The sequence below is a fragment of the Dioscorea cayenensis genome, chromosome 14, assembly GCF_009730915.1.
Source record: "Dioscorea cayenensis subsp. rotundata cultivar TDr96_F1 chromosome 14, TDr96_F1_v2_PseudoChromosome.rev07_lg8_w22 25.fasta, whole genome shotgun sequence".
Classification (NCBI taxonomy): Eukaryota; Viridiplantae; Streptophyta; class Magnoliopsida; order Dioscoreales; family Dioscoreaceae; genus Dioscorea; species Dioscorea cayenensis.
The window spans coordinates 17981519-18006071 of NC_052484.1; the positions used below are offsets into that span (position 1 = coordinate 17981519).

The 24553-nt window shown below is 31.1% G+C and overlaps 2 protein-coding genes across 2 annotated transcripts; one reads left to right on the forward strand and one right to left on the reverse strand.

The window, feature by feature from the left end:
• Positions 1 to 2445: 2445 nt before the first annotated feature.
• Positions 2446 to 2949, reverse strand: LOC120275344. The gene has a single exon (XM_039281884.1). The coding sequence runs from the start codon at positions 2815 to 2817 to the stop codon at positions 2605 to 2607; it is 213 nt and encodes a 70-aa protein (XP_039137818.1). The 5' UTR covers positions 2818 to 2949; the 3' UTR covers positions 2446 to 2604.
• A 4938-nt stretch (positions 2950 to 7887) lies between these two features.
• LOC120276214 (bidirectional sugar transporter SWEET14-like) lies at positions 7888 to 10046 on the forward strand. The gene is made up of 4 exons (XM_039282936.1): positions 7888 to 7939; positions 8911 to 8932; positions 9020 to 9236; positions 9882 to 10046. The coding sequence occupies exons 1-4, from the start codon at positions 7888 to 7890 to the stop codon at positions 10044 to 10046; spliced, it is 456 nt and encodes a 151-aa protein (XP_039138870.1).
• The last annotated feature ends 14507 nt before the right edge of the window (positions 10047 to 24553 follow it).

Here is a 24553-nt window from a genome sequence, read left to right on the forward strand (position 1 = left end):
AAAAAAATTTATAAGAACTTAAACATAATATTATATAAAAAAACCTATTATAAAATTAAATGAAAAGTACCAATAGCATGGTAAATAAATATTTATAAAAATATAATATTTAAAAAAAAAGCTTTTTTTTTTACTGTAAACTTCTTAAAAGATAAGCATTTAAAGGGTATTTGTTAAAATAGAAATTGCCATGATAATAAAATAATTAACAATGATCAGAAAGTGTCAGTTAATACAATTGCTCCTATTAATACACAAGTTGTTTCTATTTTTTAAATTTTTAATTTGCATATATGTTTATTATGATTCCAAATTTACTGTGATTAATTATATTATTTACTTTTACAAATAACCTCTATAATTCTCCAACCAGAAAAAATATTCTCTCGGCATATTATTCATTTAATATTACTTAATAAATTATAATTATCCTAAACATCAAAGCTTCAATGCAACTCTTCTATAATTTTTATAAGGACATGAAAGCCAACAATTCATATAATTCATAAAAAAAATTTATAATTTTCTTTCATCATAAAAGTACATTCGATACTTGTAAGTCGTTTTTTTTTCCTCATTTTTATGGTTAATAACTACAAAATTAGATCAAAACTTAGTTAAAAATTACAAGTTCTTTCTATATTGAAAATTCTAATTTAAAAAAAAAACATATATAATCACTGTTTTTCCACACCATTTTTTTTTTTTTCCACACCATATTCATCAACACGGTCACTAGAAATTTCTTATTTAAATACTTGATTAAAAAGTTAAAAACACTCAAAAACCTCTTCTCTTCCCAGGATTCAAAGCAGCATAAGCAAAATCAGATCACAAAACACACCACATCTTCCAAGATTTCTCAATAAACATGGGAAAACAAAAAAGAACATACTTGATAATGAGGAGACGAAGGAAAAGAGATGATCAACCGGTGTAGATGTGGACGCGGAGGGCGAGGATGAGAACGGAGAAGATCGCGAAGAAGATGAGGGTGTGGATGAAGACGGCCTTCCCGTTGGTCCGCATGCTCCCAAAGTCCACGCCACGACGGGTTCCGGGAAGCTCGAAGAGCAAGCCCGGCGATAGCAACACGAACAGCAACACGCCGATCACCACCGGCGCCCAATCCGCCATTGATTGAAAGAGATCGAGAGTGAGATTGAGAATGAGAGAGAAACGGAAAAAATGGAAAAAAGGGCGAAAAGTGAAGAGGGGAAAAGGACTAGTCGTTTTTAATGGCGCTTTGGAATTCGATGCCCGGAATTCAAAAGCGTTTGAAATTTTATTAATTAATCGTGGCGAGAGACAAAGGCGGTTCCTGAGGCCATTATTGGAAATTCGTGTAAATTATTTGTCTAAATTTTATTTAGTGCCTCAAAATATATGTTATTTTTAAAAAAATTTATTTTAAAATAGTTGTTATTCCACAATATTAAGATAATATTTGTTTTTTTTTTATTTTATCTATTTTTAATTTTTTTAATTTTATAAATAAAAAAATAATATTTATAATTAAAAAATTCATAGTTTTAAGAAAAAGATAATTTAGTAATTTAATTATTTTTTATGTTAAACTTAAAATAATTTAATAATATTTTTAATTCTTGTATAACATTTTTAAAGGACATACATTTAAAAATAAAAAGAGTAAAAAAATTGAAATTATTCAGCTGATTTGTCTAAATATGTGATTATTCGCTTTTTAAATTGTTTTGATTGAAAAACAAATATTATTATTTTACTTATTTTGTGTGGAATCGTTGTAATTAGTGTTTGTTTATAAATAAGTAATGTTTATTGAATTGGTATGGATTAAGAGTGGCTTTTTTTATGAAATTACTAGGACCTCACACTGTTGTGTACTATGTTGAGTTGAATAACTTATTATCTAATAAGATTAAATAATTTGTTAGTAATTAAATAATCATTGTGAATTATTGTAACTACAGTGCTTTTTCACTTTGCCTTTTCAAGCCGAACAATTATAGGAGCATCTATTTTCTAAACATTAAATCCAAAAATAATTTGATATTACTAATAAGAAATAACAAAAAAGGGCGACATTTTTTCCTTTTAAATTGAAAATATTTATTTTAAAAAATTAAAATAAATTTTGTACTATCGTTTTAGCTTAATAAATCTGTGATTTATCCACATTTAATTTTAAAAAAAAAAAAATTAAAATAAAAGGTGAAATTGTGTTAAAAAAACAAAAACAAAAACAATATATATATATATTTAAAATACTAAAAACAAAACCCATGTGAGAGTTATGTACATCAAGCATCTCTGCTGGTCCATCATCTCTAGTTTCCAAGAAACTAATTTATTACCAATATTAATAATATTATTATATACATATGCAAAATAATTAATAATAAATAAATAAACCTAATTTGCCCCCAGATTTGGAATTTCCCAATTTGCAATTTAAGAGGGAAAAGAAAAAAAAAAAGCATCTAATTAATCCCAAAGCAAAGGCGATGCCCAAATGCATAGTCAACAAACACAACAATCTCATAAAAAACTAATAAGATATTATAATCACAAGCCAAGTGTTTGAACAAATGCCTGAGAGAAAGACGAGATCGGAGAGGTCGATCAGGAGCCGATGTACATGTGGACGCGGACGGCGAGGAGGAAGATGGAGATAAGAGCGAAGTAGATGAGGGAGTGGACTAAGATGGAAGCGCCGCTGGTGTGAAGCGTGCCGAACTCCGCCATCCGGTTCTTACCCGGGATCTGGACGAGAAGTCCCGGCGAAAGCACCACGAAGAGCACCACCGCCACGAAGACTGGTCCCCAATCCGCCATCGATCTACCTCGATTGATCAATGGAATTGGGAATAGATGATGGATCTCTAAAAAGGAGAAGGATTTGAGTGGGGGCTTTTGGGGGAAAAAGAGAAGAGAATGAGTGGGAGATGAGGAGTGGAGATCCGAAACCCTGACCTCGCATCCACCTTAAATTTTTTTTTTTATATTATTTCCTTTTTTTTTTGTGGGTTTTTATATCTGAGTCCTTGGAATTCTTGATATTTGAATTAGTTTGCATGGATTTCACGTGTGTAGAGGTTGGCGGGTCTTTTTTTTATTTATGTTTGAGTACCCAACCTAGGGGGCGTTCATTTCACTGTAAGTGAGGGGAAGTCAGGAAGTGAGGAAAGTGTCATTTCCCTGAAGAGGGAAGAAGTGATATCACTTCCAGGACTTATGTGTTCATTTGTTAGAAAGTGAGAATAGAACCGAAGAATTTAAGTGTTGGATGAAGTTCTATAAGTTCAAGAAAGACTTTAGAAGTGAAAAATAAATTAGTTTTTTTATAGATTGATCCCACTTCCCACTTGCGTAAAGAAAAAAATACTAAAGTGAGCTTAGTTCAAAAATCCACTTTTGGTCGGGAGTGGGGAAGTCGCCACTTTTTCCCACTTCAACGACAAACGAGCCAAAAGTGGGGAAAATTTGACTCACTTTTCCCCGAAAATGAACGCCCCACAAGCCCTCCAAGCCCTTTTATTGGATGAGTGAATGGGCTTTGTAATCCAACTATGAATCTGATCCATTTAGGAGGTCCACTCCAACACATGTATCTGTGTTATAATAGACCTGACCAAATCCGGGTTACCCACACAAGCCCGAAGGTCCGTCCGAAAAATGAGAGGGTTTGGACAAATATATAAGGCCCGATGTCCAGCCTTGGATAAAAAAAAAACACATTTTAAAAATGGGCCGGGTTTGGTTTTCATTATTAATAGTCTGGTCCGGCCCGGTTCAAATTATAAAATATATTTATTAATTAGTTTTGTATATACTTATATATATAATGGTTTGAATTTCTATTGATTATTTATTAATTAGTTTTGTATATACTTATATGATATATATTTATTGTATATTGTCGTTGATTATAATAGTTTGAATTTTAGTTATTGTAATTGGATACATATTTACATTTGGTATTTTAATTTTTTAGTGTTTTATAGAATAATATTTGGTCATATTAACATATTAATATTATTGTTAAGTTTTTTTATAAGTTATATATTATTTGATAAAAAACCTACTTGGGCTGGCTTAAGCATGCCTTGGGTAGAGGTCATTAAATTTGGGTGGGTTCTGACAAGAATTAAGGCCCAGATTTTCTGGCTAGGTCGGGCTTAGACAAGTTTAAATTTTAGTAATTATAGATAAAGCCCGGCCCAGACAGGGCCATGGACAGGTCTAGTGTTATAGATTTTTACAAATTTGGATAAGACTTATTTTAAGAACAGGCAAAGGTAAAGAGCTAAGCTCTATAATACTTATATGAGTTGATATTCAAACCTACCTCCAAAATGAAAGAAATACCCTATATACAAGAGAATCGATGTTAATAAACTATACAGTTGTTGATTTTATAAAATTTTATTGCAAAATAAATTATTAATGATGATTATAATAGAACACTTGACATTTCATTAACTCCTCTATGCAAATAGCTGAAGTAAAAAAATTGAAATTTCAAATACATACCGTGGTTTACCAACATTTCTTAATAAATAAATTATTAAATTGAGCAAAACTACACCCGGTTTGCAATTTTAAGTAGCTTTAAAACAGTGTGATTACTAGAAATGACCTAAGAAGTTTTTTTTTTTTTTGAAGTAATAAGTAAGTCAATCCATTTATTTCATAATCCGTTTATAATAAACTCAAACTAAGCTAAAAAGAGTTGTGTCTGAACTATCTACTGTTTAGGTCATAGTTTGACCTTTTAGTACTGTAGTTTGATTTTTTTTTTTTTTACAAGGAAAAAATAATAATAACTTTTTTTAATAAGTTTTACTTTAAAAAAATAATAATAATAGTCAAAACATGGGTAAATATCTTGAGTGGGTACTATACTATAGTCAAATTTCACTTTGAGCATCAAACTTCAATTTGTATCATTTCGGTTATCCAACTTCAATTTGGTTTCACTGGACGATTACCAAGAGGTTTCTGGGAGGAATTTGATGATCTTGTTGCCAGAATTGCCTTGTCCATAGCAATTAACGATGTCATCTACTAATGTGTGTATGCCACATCATCAACAATGTCCATGTTACCACCTATTATGTACACGAGGACATCATTGAATTGCATAATAGGTGACTATATTGACATCGTTGATGATGGGATATGTAGCCACAATAGATAACCCCATGAATTGCTACTGACAATGCAATTCTCGTAGCATCATTATTAAATTCCTCTAAAAAGTCTCTTAGTACCCGCTCAGTGAAACCAAATTGAAGTTGGATAACTGAAATGATTCAAATTAAAATTTGATGTTTAAAGTGAAAATTGACCATAGTACAGTACCCACTCAAGATATATGCCCGTCAAAACATATTTAACAATCTTGTGAAATATGGTTGACAAAGGATAACAATTGTTTTATTGTAGTCGAGCCACCTCATCAGACATAAAATAAGGAAAGTGAAGGGATTGAGATTTTTTACCGTTCTCATTCTTCACAAGCTAATAGCACCATTAAAGAAAATTAACAAGTTTCTTATCTTTTTCAATAGAAATACAATAATATTTTTAGATTGATAAAATTGCTTAATTGTATCAACTTATATAATAAAATAATACTTAGAAATTAGGGGTGTGTCCAACAAAGTACTTGAACTGATTTTCAGAACCGGATCAAACATATTTTATTTTTTGGATAGGCAAAAGGTCGATAATCGGGTATCAATTTTTAAGTATCTGGTTTAAACTGAATTAAATATTAATTTTTTGGTTCCAAATTTAAGTTTTGCTTAATTTAAAATGAATTTTTTTATAAATTATTTCATATAAAATCAAATTTTGTTTTTAATTATTATTGTTTAAATAATCAATAAAACATGGAGTAGAATTTTTTTCCGGTTCATAATTAACTAGTTTGATGAATATAAATAAAAATAATTTTTTTAATAATATATAATTTAACACACTTAATATTATTCAAATTAACTAATGATAATGATGTAACTTAACTTTTTATATTTTTTTAGAAATCAAATAAATAAGTTACTGGATTACAAATGAAAGAATCTTTTAGGTCTAAACATTTTGAATATAATATTAAATTATCATATATATATATATATATAATGGATTTGTTATCTAGCTTTTTGTTCTCCTCGACCTTATATCGCTTCATCTCAAAAAAATCCTGCGATAAAAACTTTGATCATTGGATTGTGTTATTCACCCTTACTTAGAGTATATTCATTGTGGGCAAGTGGCGAAATAACAAGTTAAGGTGAAATTTCAATTTTATTTTATTTTATTTTATTTTATTTTGAGAAAGCGCAATGTCACGAACCCAGGGGACGAACACGTGGGGAGCGAAAGACTCACCACCGAACCGTGCCCTCACCTTGCCCGAGATGGGGATCGAACTCGAGAGCCACGCCGACACTCGAGCGAACACCCCTATGCAGTGAGACGCCGATCGATCAAATTTTATTTGTTTCTAAAGAAACATCTTTATTTTTTTCTAAAAAAACATCATATTTTTTTATATATATATATATATATATATATATATATATATATATATATATATATATATATTATATTCTAATTCAACAGAAGCTAGAAGAGATGATAAATATAGTGATAAGTGTCTTTGCAAAACGTGAAAAGGTATTTTTAATCTCTTGATTATAGATATAATTTAGAGACCTAAACTAAGAAATCATGCATAGTGGAACTATATGCCCAACATTTGGATAGATATCTGTTAGTTCCGTCTGTGTATTTTAGAACTAACTTGTAATCAAGACATTTATGCAGCGTGGTTCTTTATAATGAAGTTTTAATGTTTGATTATTTCTTTAGTAGAAAGTTACATTCTCATAAAACCATATTTTGCATAAAAGGATGAGGTTTGTTCATTGTTCAACACATTCCTTAGCAATCTAAACTCACTCCCACTAATAAACCATATATTGATATACATACATACATACATATATATATATATATATATATATATATATATATATATATAATTAACCTATTGAAATAAATGACAAATGATAACAAAAATAATCTGAATTATTATTATTTTTTTTTGATAAATATGGATAAACCACAGATTTATTAAAAAAAAGACAACAGTACAAGGAGAAACATAGTAACAAGGAAAGAGTCATCACTCACCAGAGATGATGAGGAACAAAGAAAGCGAAAACAGTAAAAAAAAAACAGACAGAGTAAGTGAGCTTAGGAGATGAAAGATGTCGTCTGACATCTCAGGCCTACTAAGACGAGCAACATGAGCATCTACTCCTAAGCAGTACCGATGTCTTGATCACCAGCAGAGGTGGATTCTCTAGCGCTGAGGAAGTTGAGTGCGCGCTTGATTTTTTGGGTTGCTTCATTGAGGGGTTGCTGGTGCCTATCAGCTGCTAGTACATTTTAATATCATATAATCATTTTGTTATTATTTTGAACTAAAATTTTCTCTGCCTTGGATGATCTGTGGATGCTCAGTGGGAATGGGCTTAAAGTTTTCAAATGGGATGTTTGACCTTCGGGAGCAATGCTGGTAATAAAAAGCAATCTTGGACGGGACATGCCTGCGGCCAAGGAGTTTACCATTTTAGTTTACCATTTTGCCCTTACTATTTGCCGTATTGGAGTAAGTTGGCCAAACGGTTAAAGTGATTTTACTATTATGCCCTTAATGTTGAGCAACATCAACAGTGTATTCTGTCGACCGAGAGGGTCTTTTCCATTTTGGTTCTACTTGCGCATTATAGTCTTCCACTTCAGGTTGTATGTTGTGAGCTCTTCTTTGTCATGTTAAAGTAGCTGATCGAACAAGTATACGTGATTAGTGTTGCAGAGTAGGGAAAAGAGATGGCCGGCTTCACCGAGGACAATCCTTGGGCATTCACCTGCGCTATCATAGGTACGCACATGTGTGTGTGTATATACATGTATGTATTTCTTTTTGTTATCAACTCCATCTTCCTAGATCTTCATACTATTTTTTTTTTCCCTTCCAACCATGATATATATATATTGATCTGTCTTGATTATACATACATATATATATATATAAGAGTGATCATGATTATAGAAAGATATATATATATATATATATATAATATAGAGAGAGAGAATGCTCCCATCTCCACCACCGAGATGTCGCCCGATAACTGGTCGTTACCGATCCCAAGGTGTCGGAGAGTAAAGCCTTGGATTTGAAAAAAACACCTCTCTCAAAAACTCCATTTGTGCCCATCCCCCAACCTTTTTTTGTTTTGTTTTTTTGTTTTTAATGTAATATCCTTGTTTTTATTCATCATCTTCAATTTCTTCTTTTTTTTTTTTCCTTTTCTCTCGTGTTACGAATATTTTTTTAAAAAAAATAAATAAGAGTTCTAAGATGCACTTGCTGCTTGTTTTCATGTTTTCATGGCTGTTTTTCTGTGAGTGTGTACACAACTTGGTTGTATATCATGGAGGTGCTTCTTCCATGGGAGGATATATGGTAGTGTTTTTCTGGTGTTGTAGATGTGTTTACGAGGTGTGATGGTGTTCATAGTGTTTTAGTCCTGATTTACAAGGCTCAGTGGGGTTTTTTTTTTTCCATTTAGTATTTTGTGTGAGTGTGTGATTTTTTGCTTGTTGAGATACCAATATCCATATCTTGCTTTTGGTCAGATGTGATGTACTCTCTTCAAATTTTGAATTTAATTAATTTTCTCTTATATTATGATCTATGGTTTATAAAAAAAGAAACAGTTTTATAATGAGAGGAAAGATGGACATGCATACATTCAAACTTTGCAAATTTTATTTAAATTTTTTAATGAAACTGATGATGAGTTTTTTTAACAGCTAATACATATTTCTCCTTTCTTCCTGTTTTTGTAGGCAGCGTCATGTCCGGCGTCCTGTATCTAACTCCACTGTAAGATTGATAAATACTTGCTGTATATAATATTATCATTCCCAACACATCAATATATTTGTTGATTTACAGGCGAACATTTTATGGAGTTTATAATCTTAAGGGAGGCATTGAAGAACTCACTCCAGTGCCTTACATCATATCATTGTTCAATTGTATGCTAAGGATTTATTATGCAAGCATCAACGGCAGTGGATACATTGTGTTTCTCATCATCAATATGTTTGGGTGTTTCTTCAATGCCATGTACATCATCGTATACCTTATTTACACTCCCAAGAAGGTTAAAGTATATGTTTTTTTCTTTCTTTCTCTTGTCGTTTTTTTTTCACATAAATATATAATGAAATAGATGAAGCTGTGGAGGATAAACATAACTGCATGTGTGAGAGTTGTATGTATATATATATATGCAGATGTACACTGGTATCTTGATCATCATCTTGGATGTGTGCTTGTTCTCTCTAATTGTTCTCTTAACTCTCTTGTTATGGAGAGGCGAAGAACGCATCCATGTTCTTGGTTGGATCTATCTCATCTGCCTCACCTTCAGCTCAGTTCTGTCTCCGTTAAACACCATTGTACGTGAGTCTCTGTATAAATGTTCGTTTTAATTAGTGATTCTCTTTTGTTACCTATATATATATATATATATAGCTAGCTAACTCAAGGACTTTGAATTATTGTTTGTGTTCAAATATACATAGTGGCAAGTGATTAAAACGAGGAGCATCAAATGCATGCCATTATATGATCCTTTACTCACAACAGTGGGAGCAACCTCGTGGTTGGCCTATGGCATACTCATGAAGAACGTAAACATTGCAGTAATGTCTCTTTTATCAGCTCTCCATCAAATCTTGTTTAAATTACCATCTCTGAAGAAGTGTTTAATATATCATCTATTAATCTTACTGTGATAATATAAATGCAGGTTCCAAATGCATTGTCTTTGATGTTTGGTGTGATTCAAATTGTGATATACATGATGTACAAACATGCTGCTACTGAAGAGGTGACTGATTCTCTTCAGCTGGCGGAGGGACATTCCGGAACTGGCAAGGGTGAGGTGATTGTTGAGATGTCGATTGTTGTCTAAATTATTTAAATATATATGTTGATATATATATATATATATATAGTGAAAACATCATCTAGCGACGTTCTCTAGATTTTTAAATCTCAGGATGTTTTTAAATCTAAGTTCACGGATCATCATCCAAATTCGATCGATTATATAAACACCGTACACATTTTTACCGTTCACGACATCGTGACAACAAACGTAGAACGCGGTTTCTACTCGTTCATAATGATAAGAGCTGGCTAAATTTTTCATCCGACTGGCTACTACTGACATCTCTCAGACTTTGAAAAATAAGTGACGCTCTAGATGATTTAGCTTCATCTATATATATATATATATATATATATATATATATATATGAGACCTGTTTCTAGAGGAAATATTATTTACTTGTATTAATATTGAACTTTGTGTTTGTATTAGAAACTTAAAAAGGTTGTGGTTGGCGTGAGAATTTTGGCTTGTTTGTGTGTGTGTGTGTGAACGTAAGTGTGAAAAAAGTCAATAATGGCTGTCGAAGGGAAAAATCCGAAATGGGTGTGTGTAAGTTTGATGATGGATAGAAGATTAGCTCTGTAAAAGAAGTTTAATTCCATTGTTTTGAATCATGATCCGTACCTAAATATTCTTATTCATTATGGAGGTCCTTTATGCAGGATTTCTCATTTGTAAGTGATTAAAAAAATATAAATTATAAGAACTTACAAGTTTTAAAGTCGATGTGATTAAAAAATTAATAAAAACTTGTAAGTTTTAAAGTTAATGGAGAGTTGTTCCGCTGCGATGCTAGAGAAGTAGACAAATAGCATAACCTCATAAAATTCGTGTGTTCCTTTTCTTTCTCTTTTCATTTTAGTATTTTAATATTTGTTATGTATTCATTCATAATATCGGTTAAATTATTAGTATTTAAAATATGATACTATTTGCATATATATTACTATTTATGATACTATTTATACATATGGTAGTATTTATTTTTACTCGGTTTTCCTAATAGTTGGGACCTCAATATTATTATACAAACATAATGGTAAAACATTTACTTCAAAAAAATTATATGTATATATATAATATGGGATTTTTTTATTTTTTATTTTTAAATTATTATGATGATAGTGGCTTCTTCGCTTCTTAATCCATTAAGTTATGAAAGAAATCAAGGGTGTGCACAAACTTTGATGAAGTAAGTTGGGTTGAGCCTGTGCGCATATGATTGCTATAACCATTCTCATATAACCACTTAATTACACTCTAAAAATTATGTTTTCACTTGTAAATCAAACTCTAACCATTTCTAAAAAATTCTTGCGGGGCTGGATATTAATAATTTTTTTTGTTGTCCCATATGATATTAATAAAAGGACCTATTTTCTTTCTATAGGTCCTTTGCTTAATTTTAATACTAGAAATACACATCTATGTTCTCTTGTTACCTATTATTGAAAACTACCCAGACCAGTAAATTATCTATAGATATTAGTAATTAGTTTAAATGAAACAGATATATGCACTATGAATAAATATAAATGATGACTAATTGATTTATTGTATGTGAGAATTAATATATGATTCAGAAAGAAATATAATATGAAAGTCAAGAGCTTATGTTGCTCCCACATGAATGGCTTTGATTTAAATTTATAGAAATATTTTACCCTGCTTGAGCCTTTCTACCAAACAACCCTAATTGAACAAGTATTAAACATTGACATTTTATTTATATTATTTTAATACATAAAAATAATCGTTAGCATGTTTGAAAAATAACGTACAAATTTATGTTAAAAAACAAACACTATATATAATGACATATTATTTTACAAGTCTCTGGATTTTAAGGGAAGTCCTTTTGATTTTTCGGCACTTTTACATGACAAAAAAAAAACTAAAGATTTGCATGCATGTGTACGTACGTTTGACTGTTTTTGAAAATCAAAAGTAAAATATTTTGATACAATGATCTTCCTTTATCTACATAATTAGTAGTTCATGATGTTATTTGGTAATTATATATCATGTTTACTGATAGTATCTATCTCATCAATTAATTGCACTCCATTCAGAAGAAGAGTGAATGTAAAGTCACCCAAAGAAGTGAAGTCAATGCCTGAGTGGATAAAAGAAAACAGTAGGCGTCATGATTAATAGTAACCTTTATGAATCGGCTTATAATTTTTTTTTTCTTATCATTTAATTTCACTCTTACACAGAATCATTAATACAACATATTTGGTTAAATTGTTAAAATATAATTGATGTTTTTAAATATCATAGAAGTATGAATTTAGTATTATTGTTATTTAGAAATAATCTGTATATTTGATAATAGTATTAGAAAATAACTATATTTAAAAGTAGCCATCTCTGTTTAATCACATATTTACTATTGCATCAATTAATGTTGACTAGTATTATAATATTTTTTTTTTCTTATCCTCATCTTTTTATATATATATATATATATATATGAGGACCTGTAATCTAGGGACATTTCTAAATTTAAAAATCTAATAACGTCCACAACAACCGTTAGATCATCATTTAACCGTTGTTGTTTTATTATAAAGCTAACCCATTAACCCCTATCTGGGGTTAAAAATAAAACAACAATCATTAGATGAGTGATCTAATGGTTGTTGTGGGGATATCATTAGATTCATTTTTTGGGCGCGTCCCTAGAAAATATATTGGCTATATATATATATATATATCTTCTCCACAAGAGAAGGATATGTACTTTCCTTTTTTTCTAAAATTTCTTTTTATATAAATAATTATTTAATTATCTAAGTTTTAGATAACAAATACAAGAGATGTATAAAGGAAAAATAATACAAGAGGGCTATAAAATAAATAAAAATTGTACTAAAGAAAATAAAAATCTCCTCCAAAGTGAGTAATCAACTAATCATGTACTAATAAACCTTGTGAAAACCCATGGTAAAACTAATAAATTTCAAATAAAAATTTACATAAATTGATTCTCATCCAAACAACCCAAATTTTCTTTTAAGTAAAAATATGCAAAAGAAATTCATCTCAGAATATTTTTTTATTAATTTAAATTTAAAAATAAGAATTTACAATACCTAAATTATAGTTCATGATTTATTTATTTATTTATGTTTTTATGAAATATAGACAAAGTAGTGTTAGGGGTGCACATCAATGTGGAGTAACAAGCTTAACACATATGTGCCTTCACTTTGTGAACACTATATACAAGAGACCTAGCGAAAATAGCCCAAAAAAATCGTTGGCTTATTTATTTTATTTTGACACAACATAAATTTATTTATTCATTTTTTTGAGTGATAGGGATAGAATATTTTTTTTTTCTCTTGTGAAAAAACTATTAAATGGATATTTTTTTTGTTATACTTCAATTTTTTAAAAATTTAAATTAACAAAAAAATAGTGAAAAAGGAAAATATATTTTTGTTTGAATAATAAAACTTAAATGGAAAATTCATTTCTCATAGAAAAAATGAAATTCAATTTTATTTTAAAATACCTGTTTAGCTTTAGCAAAGAAAATGGTCAATTTTTTTAAAACAAATTTAGTTAAAATGTAACTAACCAATATTAGGAAAATTGTTATTTATTTCCCTACCAGTAAAAAAAATAAGATTTTTCCATATTTATGAAAATATTTTTCATTAATAAAAATAACTTAATTCTGTTAAGTTAAACAGTTACATAAGACTTATAATATGTTCCTTGATGGGAAGCAGTGAAGCAATAAGATAAGGGAGAAATTTTTGTTCAAATAATAGAAGTATAATTAGATTATTTTTTATAAATATGAATAAGTCATAAACCTTCAGCTTAAATCCTTCACCCTTAATTAAAAATAAAAAAATAAAAAACTATGTCTGTTCTTTTGTTATAAAAGTGATTGATTTTTCTTTTAATAAATGTGGATTAACCATAATAATTAATTATTATTGTGAAATGAAGTTAAACACTATTCCTCACTTGCAAAAAAAAACAGAGTTACCACCTTTTATTATAGAGATAGTGAATATATAGTTGAAATTTTTTTTATAAAAATATTATATATATATATATTCTAAATTGGCATGATCAGCGTTAGATCAGAGATGGATGGTATGATGCTAGGCTTCAATCTCCTTAAATTTCGAGACGTACTCTTGGATGACAAACATTACGCAAGACTTGTTTGTTCACAGTTCAACAATACTTCACGGCGGTTTAGCGGTTTAACCCGCCGCAAATACAAGACATTAAACTCGTCATCCCACGGCGGTTTAACCCGCCACAAATACAAGACATTAAACTAGCCATCTCACGGCGGTTTAACCGGTCGCAAACACAAGACATCCAACTCGTCATCTCACGGCAGTTTAACCCGCCGCAAATACAAGACATTAAACTAGCCACACAAAACGTTCAACTCGCCATCTCACGGCGGTTTGACCCGCAGCGAATGCTTCATGCCATTCCCAACCCTATAATTACTTCACATTTCTTTACATTTTTTAGGTGGCATCGTTTGAGCTCTGTTCTCTCTCATTGAAGATAGGTTAACAAGTGTGGCCTGGTGTGTTGCAGTGAACAAAGAGATGGGTGCCTTCGTCTTCGCTATCCTCGGTATTTATTTCCTTTTTGTTATCTAATTTTTATCTTCCTTTTCAACTACTTTTTTTTCCCTTTAATTATACTCATCGTGGTCAGTGTGCTTGTGTGTGCTTGTGGGATAGAGGAATGATCCGATCGATCTCCACCGTGATGTTGTAACCGATCTCATGGTGTCAGAGTATGAGTTTTGCATTTAAAAAAAAAAAATCCATTCAATCCTCCTTTTTTATTTTTAATTTGGTTTTTTTATGATGTCCTTGTTTTTAAACATCATCTATCTTCATGTTTGTTTGTTTTTTCACCTTATGCTTGTCTGTCCACGATCATTCAAGTAAGCTCTTTATATATAGTCCGGCGAGGTCGCATGTGGCTCGCCGGGTTGAGCTTACCCTGGTCTGGCGTGAGCTCTCCTCAGCCTCAAGGGAGCTCCCTTGACACCAAGAGCTTGTTAATATATATATATATATATATAAAGCTCGTTTTATAAATGTATTTAAAAAATAAAAAATAAAAAATTATTAAGGTTAGTTATTGACAAGTAAGCTGTTTGTTTTTCATGGGTTTTTTCCTCCTGTGTCGATGTGAGCTTGCATGGAAGGATGATTGGTGGTGGTGGTGGTGTAGTTTCTGCTGATATGTTACCAGGTGTGATGGCCTTTCATAGTGTTTTAGACCTGTTGTTCTGGCTTTTAGGACCCGTTTGGATCATGGATTGCAATCCAAACGGGCCCTTAGTTCTAGATTTGATTGGGTCTTTTGTTCCTTTGGGTCAGTTCTTTTCATCAAGTTTTTTTTTATGTTTTTTTTATATATATATTTATATTTTTATTGGTGGGTGACGTGGGTCCTGCGTTGTTTGTTGAAATACCAACAACTATACCTTTTATGTAACGGGATGAATAATTTAAGATAAGTTATATATATATATATATATAGAGGGAGGGAGGGATGGATAGAGGGGAAGTCGATAGTGAACAAGATAGAGATTAGAGAGTGATGGATAATGTAAGGTGAATATATGTTGCATCTGGGCTAGCCCAAGACCAATACAAAATCTGGGCCAAACGCCAAATCCAATGTACGCCCAAACCTAAGAACCTCTTACTATAATATAAATTTTGGAAGAGAGAGAGAGTTCATTCTTCAACTCCTCGACTCATTAAAGTAAGTGTTTTTTATTAAATGAGGGGCTGGTATCTCTTAGAAAAGCTCCGTTCAAACTATGCAATTTTTTTTAGTTTTTAAAAGGTGGATAAACCACATTTATTAGCAACCAACTCTACATTTTTTATTTAATTTTTTAATAAAATTAATGATGAGATTTTAGCAACTAATTATATATATTTTCCCCACTTTTTTATTTTTGTATTTTTTGTAATTTTTGTAAGCGGCCTGATCTCCGCCACGCTGTATATAACTCCACTATAAGATTGATAAATACTTGCTGTACAATTCTATCGTTAAATTATTATATATTATCATTCAAGATGCATCGATATATTTGTTAATGTCACGTCCTAGCCCCACAAGCCGGGTCCACTGACAGATCGGCGTCATCCAATAGGACTGGGCCCCACTGGGTGCAAAGCCTCAGATTTGACCTGGTCAGAGTCAACCCTAATAAATAGAACAGAACAATAATATAGACTACAAATAAAGTCACAGAAACAAAGATAATACAGATATGGACTATGACAGTCCTACGGAGTACACAAGTAATTTACATGCCAAATTATACAAACAGAATACAAGTTTCACTCATACAGAATAAAATAACATACAAAGTTCACAACCTCAAAGAACAGGTGTTTGACAAGTCAACAACTACAGAAGAAGCCCCAGAACAACCCACCGATCCTAAACTTGATCTTCTCTTGTGGAAGGAAAAATTCACAGAGTACATGAGCCACAAGGGCCTAGTAATATCACAGAAAATAACAGAATAATACATATATAATAGAATAATTAATAATTCAGACAGAATACAAAAATAATCAGAAAATACAAAAAACACACAGAAAAACAGACATGTACATCTCCTCGATCGATAATGAAATCAACAGACGTACGGTGGATCATCGATCGTGAAGTCGGAGCAGACGAGAATATCAGCGATCAAGCTGGATCTTCAACTGCGATCGGAATCGGACCGCATGTCCGTGAGTGCTACTATAGAAAACATGTGCACATGGCTAGGACTTGCTCCTCCTAGCTGGGTGAGCGAGGAATGGAGATGTACTAAAAGCCACGAAATACTGTAATCATGATTGAGAAAAAAATACTCGAATAAATCACTTGACGAATATATAACTTAGATAATTAAACGGAATACAGAATAATAAATAAAATATGAATAAATATTGCAAGAACAATATAATTAAATAAATAAATGGCCACACACAAAATACAGAATTATACGGTACAAGAGCCTACCTGGCTCCGAGCTACTGTGCCGGGTTCACCAAGTCCCACGCACTAAGATTCTTTACCGAAATCTAACCCAACAAAACAAGCTAACTTAGATTCGCAAGACTTGGGCTGGGTTTTAACTTATAATTATTAGGATAATTTCAAGAGGATGAACAAGAAATAAAATAATAATAATATTATTTTCTAAATAACCACTCACAGAACCCACAATATTAACTTAATAACACCAACTAATATAAAAGGAGAACAAGCATTCTAACATGATACCAGGAAAAAAAAAAAATACCAAAATGAAGAACCAAGTTTAAGATCTCATGCAAATAAAATTTAAAAGAACATGCTCACAGACATTAATACATGTTTCAAAATATAAAAAATTTATATTTCTAACATGCACACACAAGCATTAACAGATAAGCTCTATTATAAAGTAATGATAAAGAAAACCAACTTTGGAATGGAGTTGTCAGAAATGGGTAAATTCTCAACGCAACAGGATTTAAAAAGAAAAAGAAACTGAAATGCATGCATACATTAATATATATATATATATATATATATATATATATATATATATATATATATATATATATATATATATATATATATACACAATTAAACTTATATGATAACAATTCAAAAACCCAACCAGAACATTGGCCATAATATAAATCTTGCAGCAAGGATAAACATGAGTACAAGGTGAACTACACTAACAAAATAAAACATGTTTTCAGGTTGCTATGCATGCTTACAAAATCAAGAAGGATAAATGTGGGCCCCACATTTTTTTTAAATTATTTTATTGATTGTGCATGGATGGCAGTTAAGGAATTTTATTTATTTATCTTTTATTTAGGTTTCAAAACCCTAGAGGCCGTCTCCTTGTTTCTCTCGTTATGGATCTTTGTTTGGATTAAGGAAGAAGGAGAGATCTAGTTTTTTTTCCCTCTTCTCTTTTTCTTTTGATTTGGTGTGTGGTGCCGGCGGTGAGGACGGGGATAGGTCTCTCCGTCAAGAGTTTTGTCTCTTACGTTGTGAGGTTCCATCGAAAAAATATCGTAGGATTTTGGGGGTTTTTGAGCGATCGACAAGTAAGTAAACCACATATAAACATGTATATATATGTATGTATTTAATTGTTGGTTACCGACAACGATCTACATAATTATTTAATTACCTTGAGTTTTACTGTTAAAGAAATGATTTATTAAGTCAATATTATTTTGGTTTTGACTGCTGTGAATATATTCACTGTCAAAGGTTGCAAATTTCACATGTATTCATTTGTTTATTTAATCGATTAATCCTTGATAATTTAATTAAGTATGGATTTCATGTTCTGTCAACAACTATTCAATTAGTTATTGTATAAACTATTCATTTTGTTTTATTTTGAAATTACAGAAACAATTATTACTTGAGATTTGCTGGATTGCTTTCAGATTTATTATTCAAAAATCCTAATCATAAACTCGAGTGATGGTTTTTATATATATATATACTTAATCAATTACCGAATTAATCATTGAGTTGTCAACTATGTTACTTAAATTATGTTTATTATTTGTTGAATTAGATTATGAATATGGTGACTTAATTATTGATTAAGTTAAGTCATTATTATTTTTGAAATAATTGGAATTAATTTTTGTTAGAAAACGGGATCATTAAATTTTCATATTATTGCGTTGACAATGATTTTGAACCCGACATATTTTTGTATAGAAATTCGTAGTCCCCAATTAATCGTCATGATAACCACTGTCATTGGGGGTTAAACACGCCAGGTAATGACACGCATGCTTGACGTAAAAACTATAGTTTCGCACCATTCCGTCGGTGAAGAATAACGACTTCTGATATTCTAGCTCGGGTCACCGAGGGTGAACCTATGAGTTCCGAAATCCGACTCGGGTCACCGAGTTTAAATAAATGAGTTATGATATTTTGTTTTGGCATTAGTTGTTTGGGGGACATATATGCTTGTTATTTTGGTAAAGTAAATCTGTATGATTTATTTCCGATTTCTAAATTTCACTTTGTTATTTATTCCGTTTTGTTACATTTTGTATGTTTTTAGAAATTATTGAATATTTTTGTGATCCCGATATTTTTAGTAGTTGCTTACTGGGCTCCCAAACTCATTAAGTTGTTTTCTTTCCCTTTCAGATCAGGAGTAGGGTTGAGTGTTGGAAAACTTAGCAAGGATCGTTGGGTATTTCGCCGTATAATTAGCTTGTAATAAGTATCATTTTTTTTGGTGTGGGCCTAAGTTTTGATTGAATTAGTTGTTTTGTTTTTTGCAAACATTCAGTCTGATTCTTTATTCTGTTTGGATCAGGTTTTGAGGCCTTGTATGTCTACTTGGTTTCGGCCTTGTAGGTGTGCGGCCGTTTGTCAATGCACTGGGCCTGGTGAGCCGGGTTCGGGGCGTGACAATAAATAAAATCATAATACAACAAGGTTGCAGGTTCACACCATGCTCAAAGTTACAACACGCACACATAAAAAAGCAAGATAAGAAAACACATCCATCACATGAAGAACAAACATTAGAAAAAAATTCTCAGACTTAACATGCTCAAAGAATTAAACAAAGCTTTAATCAAGACATAAAATGACAAACAACCCCACAAGGTCAAGCATTCAACACCAAAAACACCTACCTCTGAACTTGCTGGTGAAGAGATCCTCCAAAATCCAAGCTTCAAGAGAGAATAGAAGTTGAAAATTTGGCCAAGGTGTTGAGTTGTTATCAAGGAGGAAAGAGCTTTAGAGAGAAGAATGGTTTGGTTTTCAGACAAGCCTTTAAGAGCATCCCATAATCTCAATTATGAGCCTCAAATAATTCACCATCAGTCAGACAAGATCCAGAATTTAAGGGCAAAGAGACAAAGGTGGGGCTCACTCAAAAAATTCTCAGTCAAACCAGTCAAAGCACCTCTCACTCAGCAAACATTACAGTTAATTTACAGGCGAACATTTTATGGAGTCTATATTGAGGGAGGGATTGAAGAACTCACTCCAGTGCCTTACATCGTATCACTGTTCAATTGTATGCTAAGGATTTATTCTGCAAGCAGCATCAGTACAAGTGGATACCTTGTGTTTCTCATCATCAATATCTTTGGATGTTTCTTCAATGTCATCTACATCATTGTATACCTTATTTACTCTTCGAAGAAGGTTAAAATATATGTTTTTCTTTTTTTTAATTTTTTGGTCGCTTAAATATATAATGAAATAGATGAAGCTGTGGATGATAAATATAACTGTGTGAGAGAGTTGTATGTATATATGCAGATGTACACTGGTATTTGGATCATGATCTTGGATGTGGGCTTGTTCTCTCTCATTCTGCTATTAACTCTCTTGTTATGGAGAGGGGAAGAACGCATCCATGTTCTTGGTTGGATCTCACTTTTGTTACATATTATATATATATATATATATATATATATATATATATATATATTTAGAGAGAGAGATAGCTAACTCAAGGGACTTTGAATTATATATGACTTGTGTTCAAATATACATGTAGTGGCAAGTGATTAAAACAAGGAGCGTCAACTACATGCCATTCTATGATCCTTTACTCACAACAGTGGGAGCAGCTTTGTGGTTGGCCTATGGCTTACTCATGAAGAACTTAAAAATTGCAGTAATGTCTCTTTTATCATCCTCCTTCAAATCTTGTTCTAATTACCATCTCTGAACATGCATGTGTCTAATATATATATTCTTACTGTTATATATATATATATATATGAGGTTGCATTATCTATGAACGTTCGTATGAACTGTTCGATTGAAATCGAACGGTTCAGCACCATTGTGTCAACAGTAATATTGTGCATTATTCATAAGCACAGTGAAAAATGAGATGCATAGTATTTTAATCTGAACCACCAATCAATTTCAGCACAGTAATTAAACTAAACACAAATTAAACTAATCAATCCAACCCTAACCCAAAATTTTTTCTCACTGTAGCACAATTAGAGTTACTGTGCTCACCTAAGAACGTCCACAGATAACGTTTACCCTATATATATATATATATATATAAATGCAGGTGCCAAATGCATTGTCTTTAATGTTTGGTGTGATTCAAATGGCTGTCTACGTGGTGTACAAACATGCTGCTATTGAAGACCAAGGGGATTCTCTACAGCTGCCAGAGTGCCTCGCCGAAGCTTGCGAGGTGAAAATTGAAAATGGCGCCGGTTGTCAAAATCATTTAAATATGTAATATGTTAAGATACAGCCTTAATTAGTTTCTTGAAAAACACATTTATTATTATTATTAATATATAATGTGCCCTGCATTTATCTTGAAAACAGTTAGCTTTATTTGGGGGCAAAAGAGAGGAAAATCCTTTTCTTTATTTATTTTAATACAATATCATGTAAAAGATGGTAAAAAAAAACTGAAAATCCTAAAGCGAGGACACACTATAAAAAAACAAACCACGCACATTAAGAAGTGTTTAGTTGTCAAGAGTGGATTAGGGGAGGAGTGGAATAAGAGGGAGATGCGGGGGAGTGGAGTAGGAGTGAGAATGAAGAATATGTTTGGTTAATAAGGATTGGAGAGTGTAATTTATTGGAAATGAGAAAAGTAAGGAAGACAAATATGATAAAATGACATTTATGCCATTTATTCAAATGAATATTATGTAAATTGAAAAAAATAAATTAATTGTTATAAATAAATATTTCAAATTTTTTGTTAATATCATTAGTAATTAATTAACTATAATAAATAACTATATCGAATTGATAATTAATTATATTTTTTTTAAAATAATTAATTATTAATTAATTAATTATAATAATTAATTAATTAATGAAGAAGTATAATTAATTAATTACTAGATTTATGTGCCCGCGCTAACGCTGCGGGTTAATCATATCTAAAAGAAAGATTACAAAAATAGTATAAATTTTGAAAAAAAATTTGTTCATGTCATTTTTTTTATAAATCGTTTTCAATATGAGAAGTATATTTGCAAGATGTGAAAGGTTGAGAAATATATTTATGGAATATGTTATATTATTTATTGAATAATAAAAATGATTTTCATTTCAATGTTTTGAAAGGAAAAATAATTTCAAGTATTAAGGATTTTATTTATTTTTTTTTCTTTTTTGTTATAAAAATTGAAATAAGATACCTATCTAATATATATATATATATATACAAACACTTCATCATTTAAGAGAATTTGTTACAACTCATCATTACATAAATATTAATTTAAGAGCAATGTTGTTGTTCAAGTTCTCATCTTCAACACAAAAACTTGCATGACCACCATGTTCATAGATCATGGATCCTGAAGCTGGTTGAATAGATCCCAGTAAGCATTTAATGTTCTAATATCTATAAAAGTCAATATATATACACCTTTTCCTATATATACACACAAAAATAATAATTAACTATTTTTTTTTTTTATCAAAGTCCTTTCAAGCTGGTAAGCTAACCTTCAAGTTAATTTTTAATCATGAAGAACATCATGCTCTAATATGGGATGCAAACCCATTGCATTTCAGTGCTAAATATTTACTAAAGTTGCTCATGAATGAAGAACATAGCATATGTATTTCTTAACATTATTAACTTATTAATTATAAAATTTACCTGGTTTTCTGAATGAAGGATGGACTCAATTCGGAATGCAATGAGTTATAATGCACTCACACCATTTTATAAGTGATGAAATGTTTTTTTTTGTAAAAAAAAATGTATTAGTGTGGCAAAAGTCAAAAAAAGAAAAAAAATTACTGACATTTGTAACCAAAATGTCAACAATTTAGGTTCAAGCATGTTAGTAAATATGGATGCATTACAAAAAATCTCTGACATTTGTAACCAAAATGTCAACAATTTAGGTCAAGCATAAAAGAAACCTCTGACACAACCTAATTTGTAACAAAGTATGTACAATAGCTTAGAATGTCAACATTAGTGGCTAATAAATCTGCCAAAAATCACATCAAACATTTTTAAATTTTATCCTTTTCCTCACATGTCTAAATCACATGCATTGATGGAACACCTTTTCTTTTCTGTTCATGCTTCACATATCAGACCATATCCTCATCAAAATCTAAATATTTTAGCCTACAGGTAACAATAACCTGATTTTCCAGCTTGTCTCATATCATCCATGTTCAATGGCATGAGGATTACTGTCTGTTCTCCATCTAGCATAGCAAAGTTGAAACCCTACGGAAATAAATAAATAAAAAAATTATAATGGTATACCGCATAACTTTCTCATTCCTCTTAACTTTAAGAGGTCCCTAGTTCCACTTGTTGATCCATACTCGACGGATGAACATCCGGGACCTATAAACACACCACACTCATAAACATAATTATATATATATATATATATAACAAAGAAATAATTGAACAATAATGGCGACCTCCATCAAGTGAGAATAAGAATTTCGGGATTTTTCAATCTTGAAGCACAATAACAAAAATAAAGAAAAAGAAAAAAATTATGCCATTTATGCAGAGTGAATTACGAGTAGCATATAATAGGATAATAGTCCTGTTCATAAGCTAACAAACATATGCTAAATTAACTAAATATTTATACAACCAACAAATTTATAATCGAGTATTGTTGCAATAACAATGCTATACGCATCACGAGATATTTTCCTTATTAAATGATATCCAAAAATCGGGGTGCTACTAATTGATGCCTCTGTAAACCAAATCCGGGGGATTCCGGATATCTAAATCCGGGAACTCAAACCAAATCCGATGAAGATTGTAAAGATAAAAGATGCAAAGTTTAGCTAAAAACCCGGTTTTCGACGATATGCCTAGAGGGCGAGATAAAGCACCACCCTCAATCGCATAGGCCATTTCATAGGTTGTGCTTCCCACAGCAGCATTCGAGAGTTCAAATCATTATACACAACCTTCATGCAACTTGGAATTTATACAATAGAGCAGACAAACAAAAATTGATTCTTTGGCGGGTGTTTAATCTAAAAATATGTCAATAACTTGCTTTTTGAACAGCAGTTCTGCTTTGCTAAAAGCAGAATAAAAATCCAAATTGGTAACACCTGTGGCGACATACAAAAGATAATCGGGTTGTCGGATTAAGAATAATCTTACAATGAAAAAAAGGTGCTTAGCAAGAGTATCATTGGGCATATATTCGACAATAAGCAACCTCTCTTCGCCTTGACACGGCTGACCAAGTAAATTTGCCAATCTTTGGCTTCTAAGTTGACCAACAGATCTCGTTTCTTCCTAAAGCAAGGAAATCTTAGATTAGTGAGATGGCTAAGCAAATATGACAAATCAGGGTTTGATTTTTAATAACACACAATCAAAAACTCATTCTCATCGCAAGAGTTACAAAAACTATTGGGGCAAAGGTAAAATCAGTTGAACCAGCATTAGCAATGTACCAACTCACTTGCAAAGATGAAGCAAAGAT

Bases quoted from the DNA above. Each gene is read 5' to 3' on its own strand.
- LOC120275344 (XM_039281884.1), bottom strand. From the start codon at position 2,817: ATGGCGGATTGGGGACCAGTCTTCGTGGCGGTGGTGCTCTTCGTGGTG.
- LOC120276214 (XM_039282936.1), top strand. From the start codon at position 7,888: ATGGCCGGCTTCACCGAGGACAATCCTTGGGCATTCACCTGCGCTATC. The intron at 7,940-8,910 runs GTACGCACATGT...CTGTTTTTGTAG, and splicing joins ATTCACCTGCGCTATCATAG to GCAGCGTCATGTCCGGCGTC. The intron at 8,933-9,019 runs GTATCTAACTCC...GTTGATTTACAG, and splicing joins AGCGTCATGTCCGGCGTCCT to GCGAACATTTTATGGAGTTT.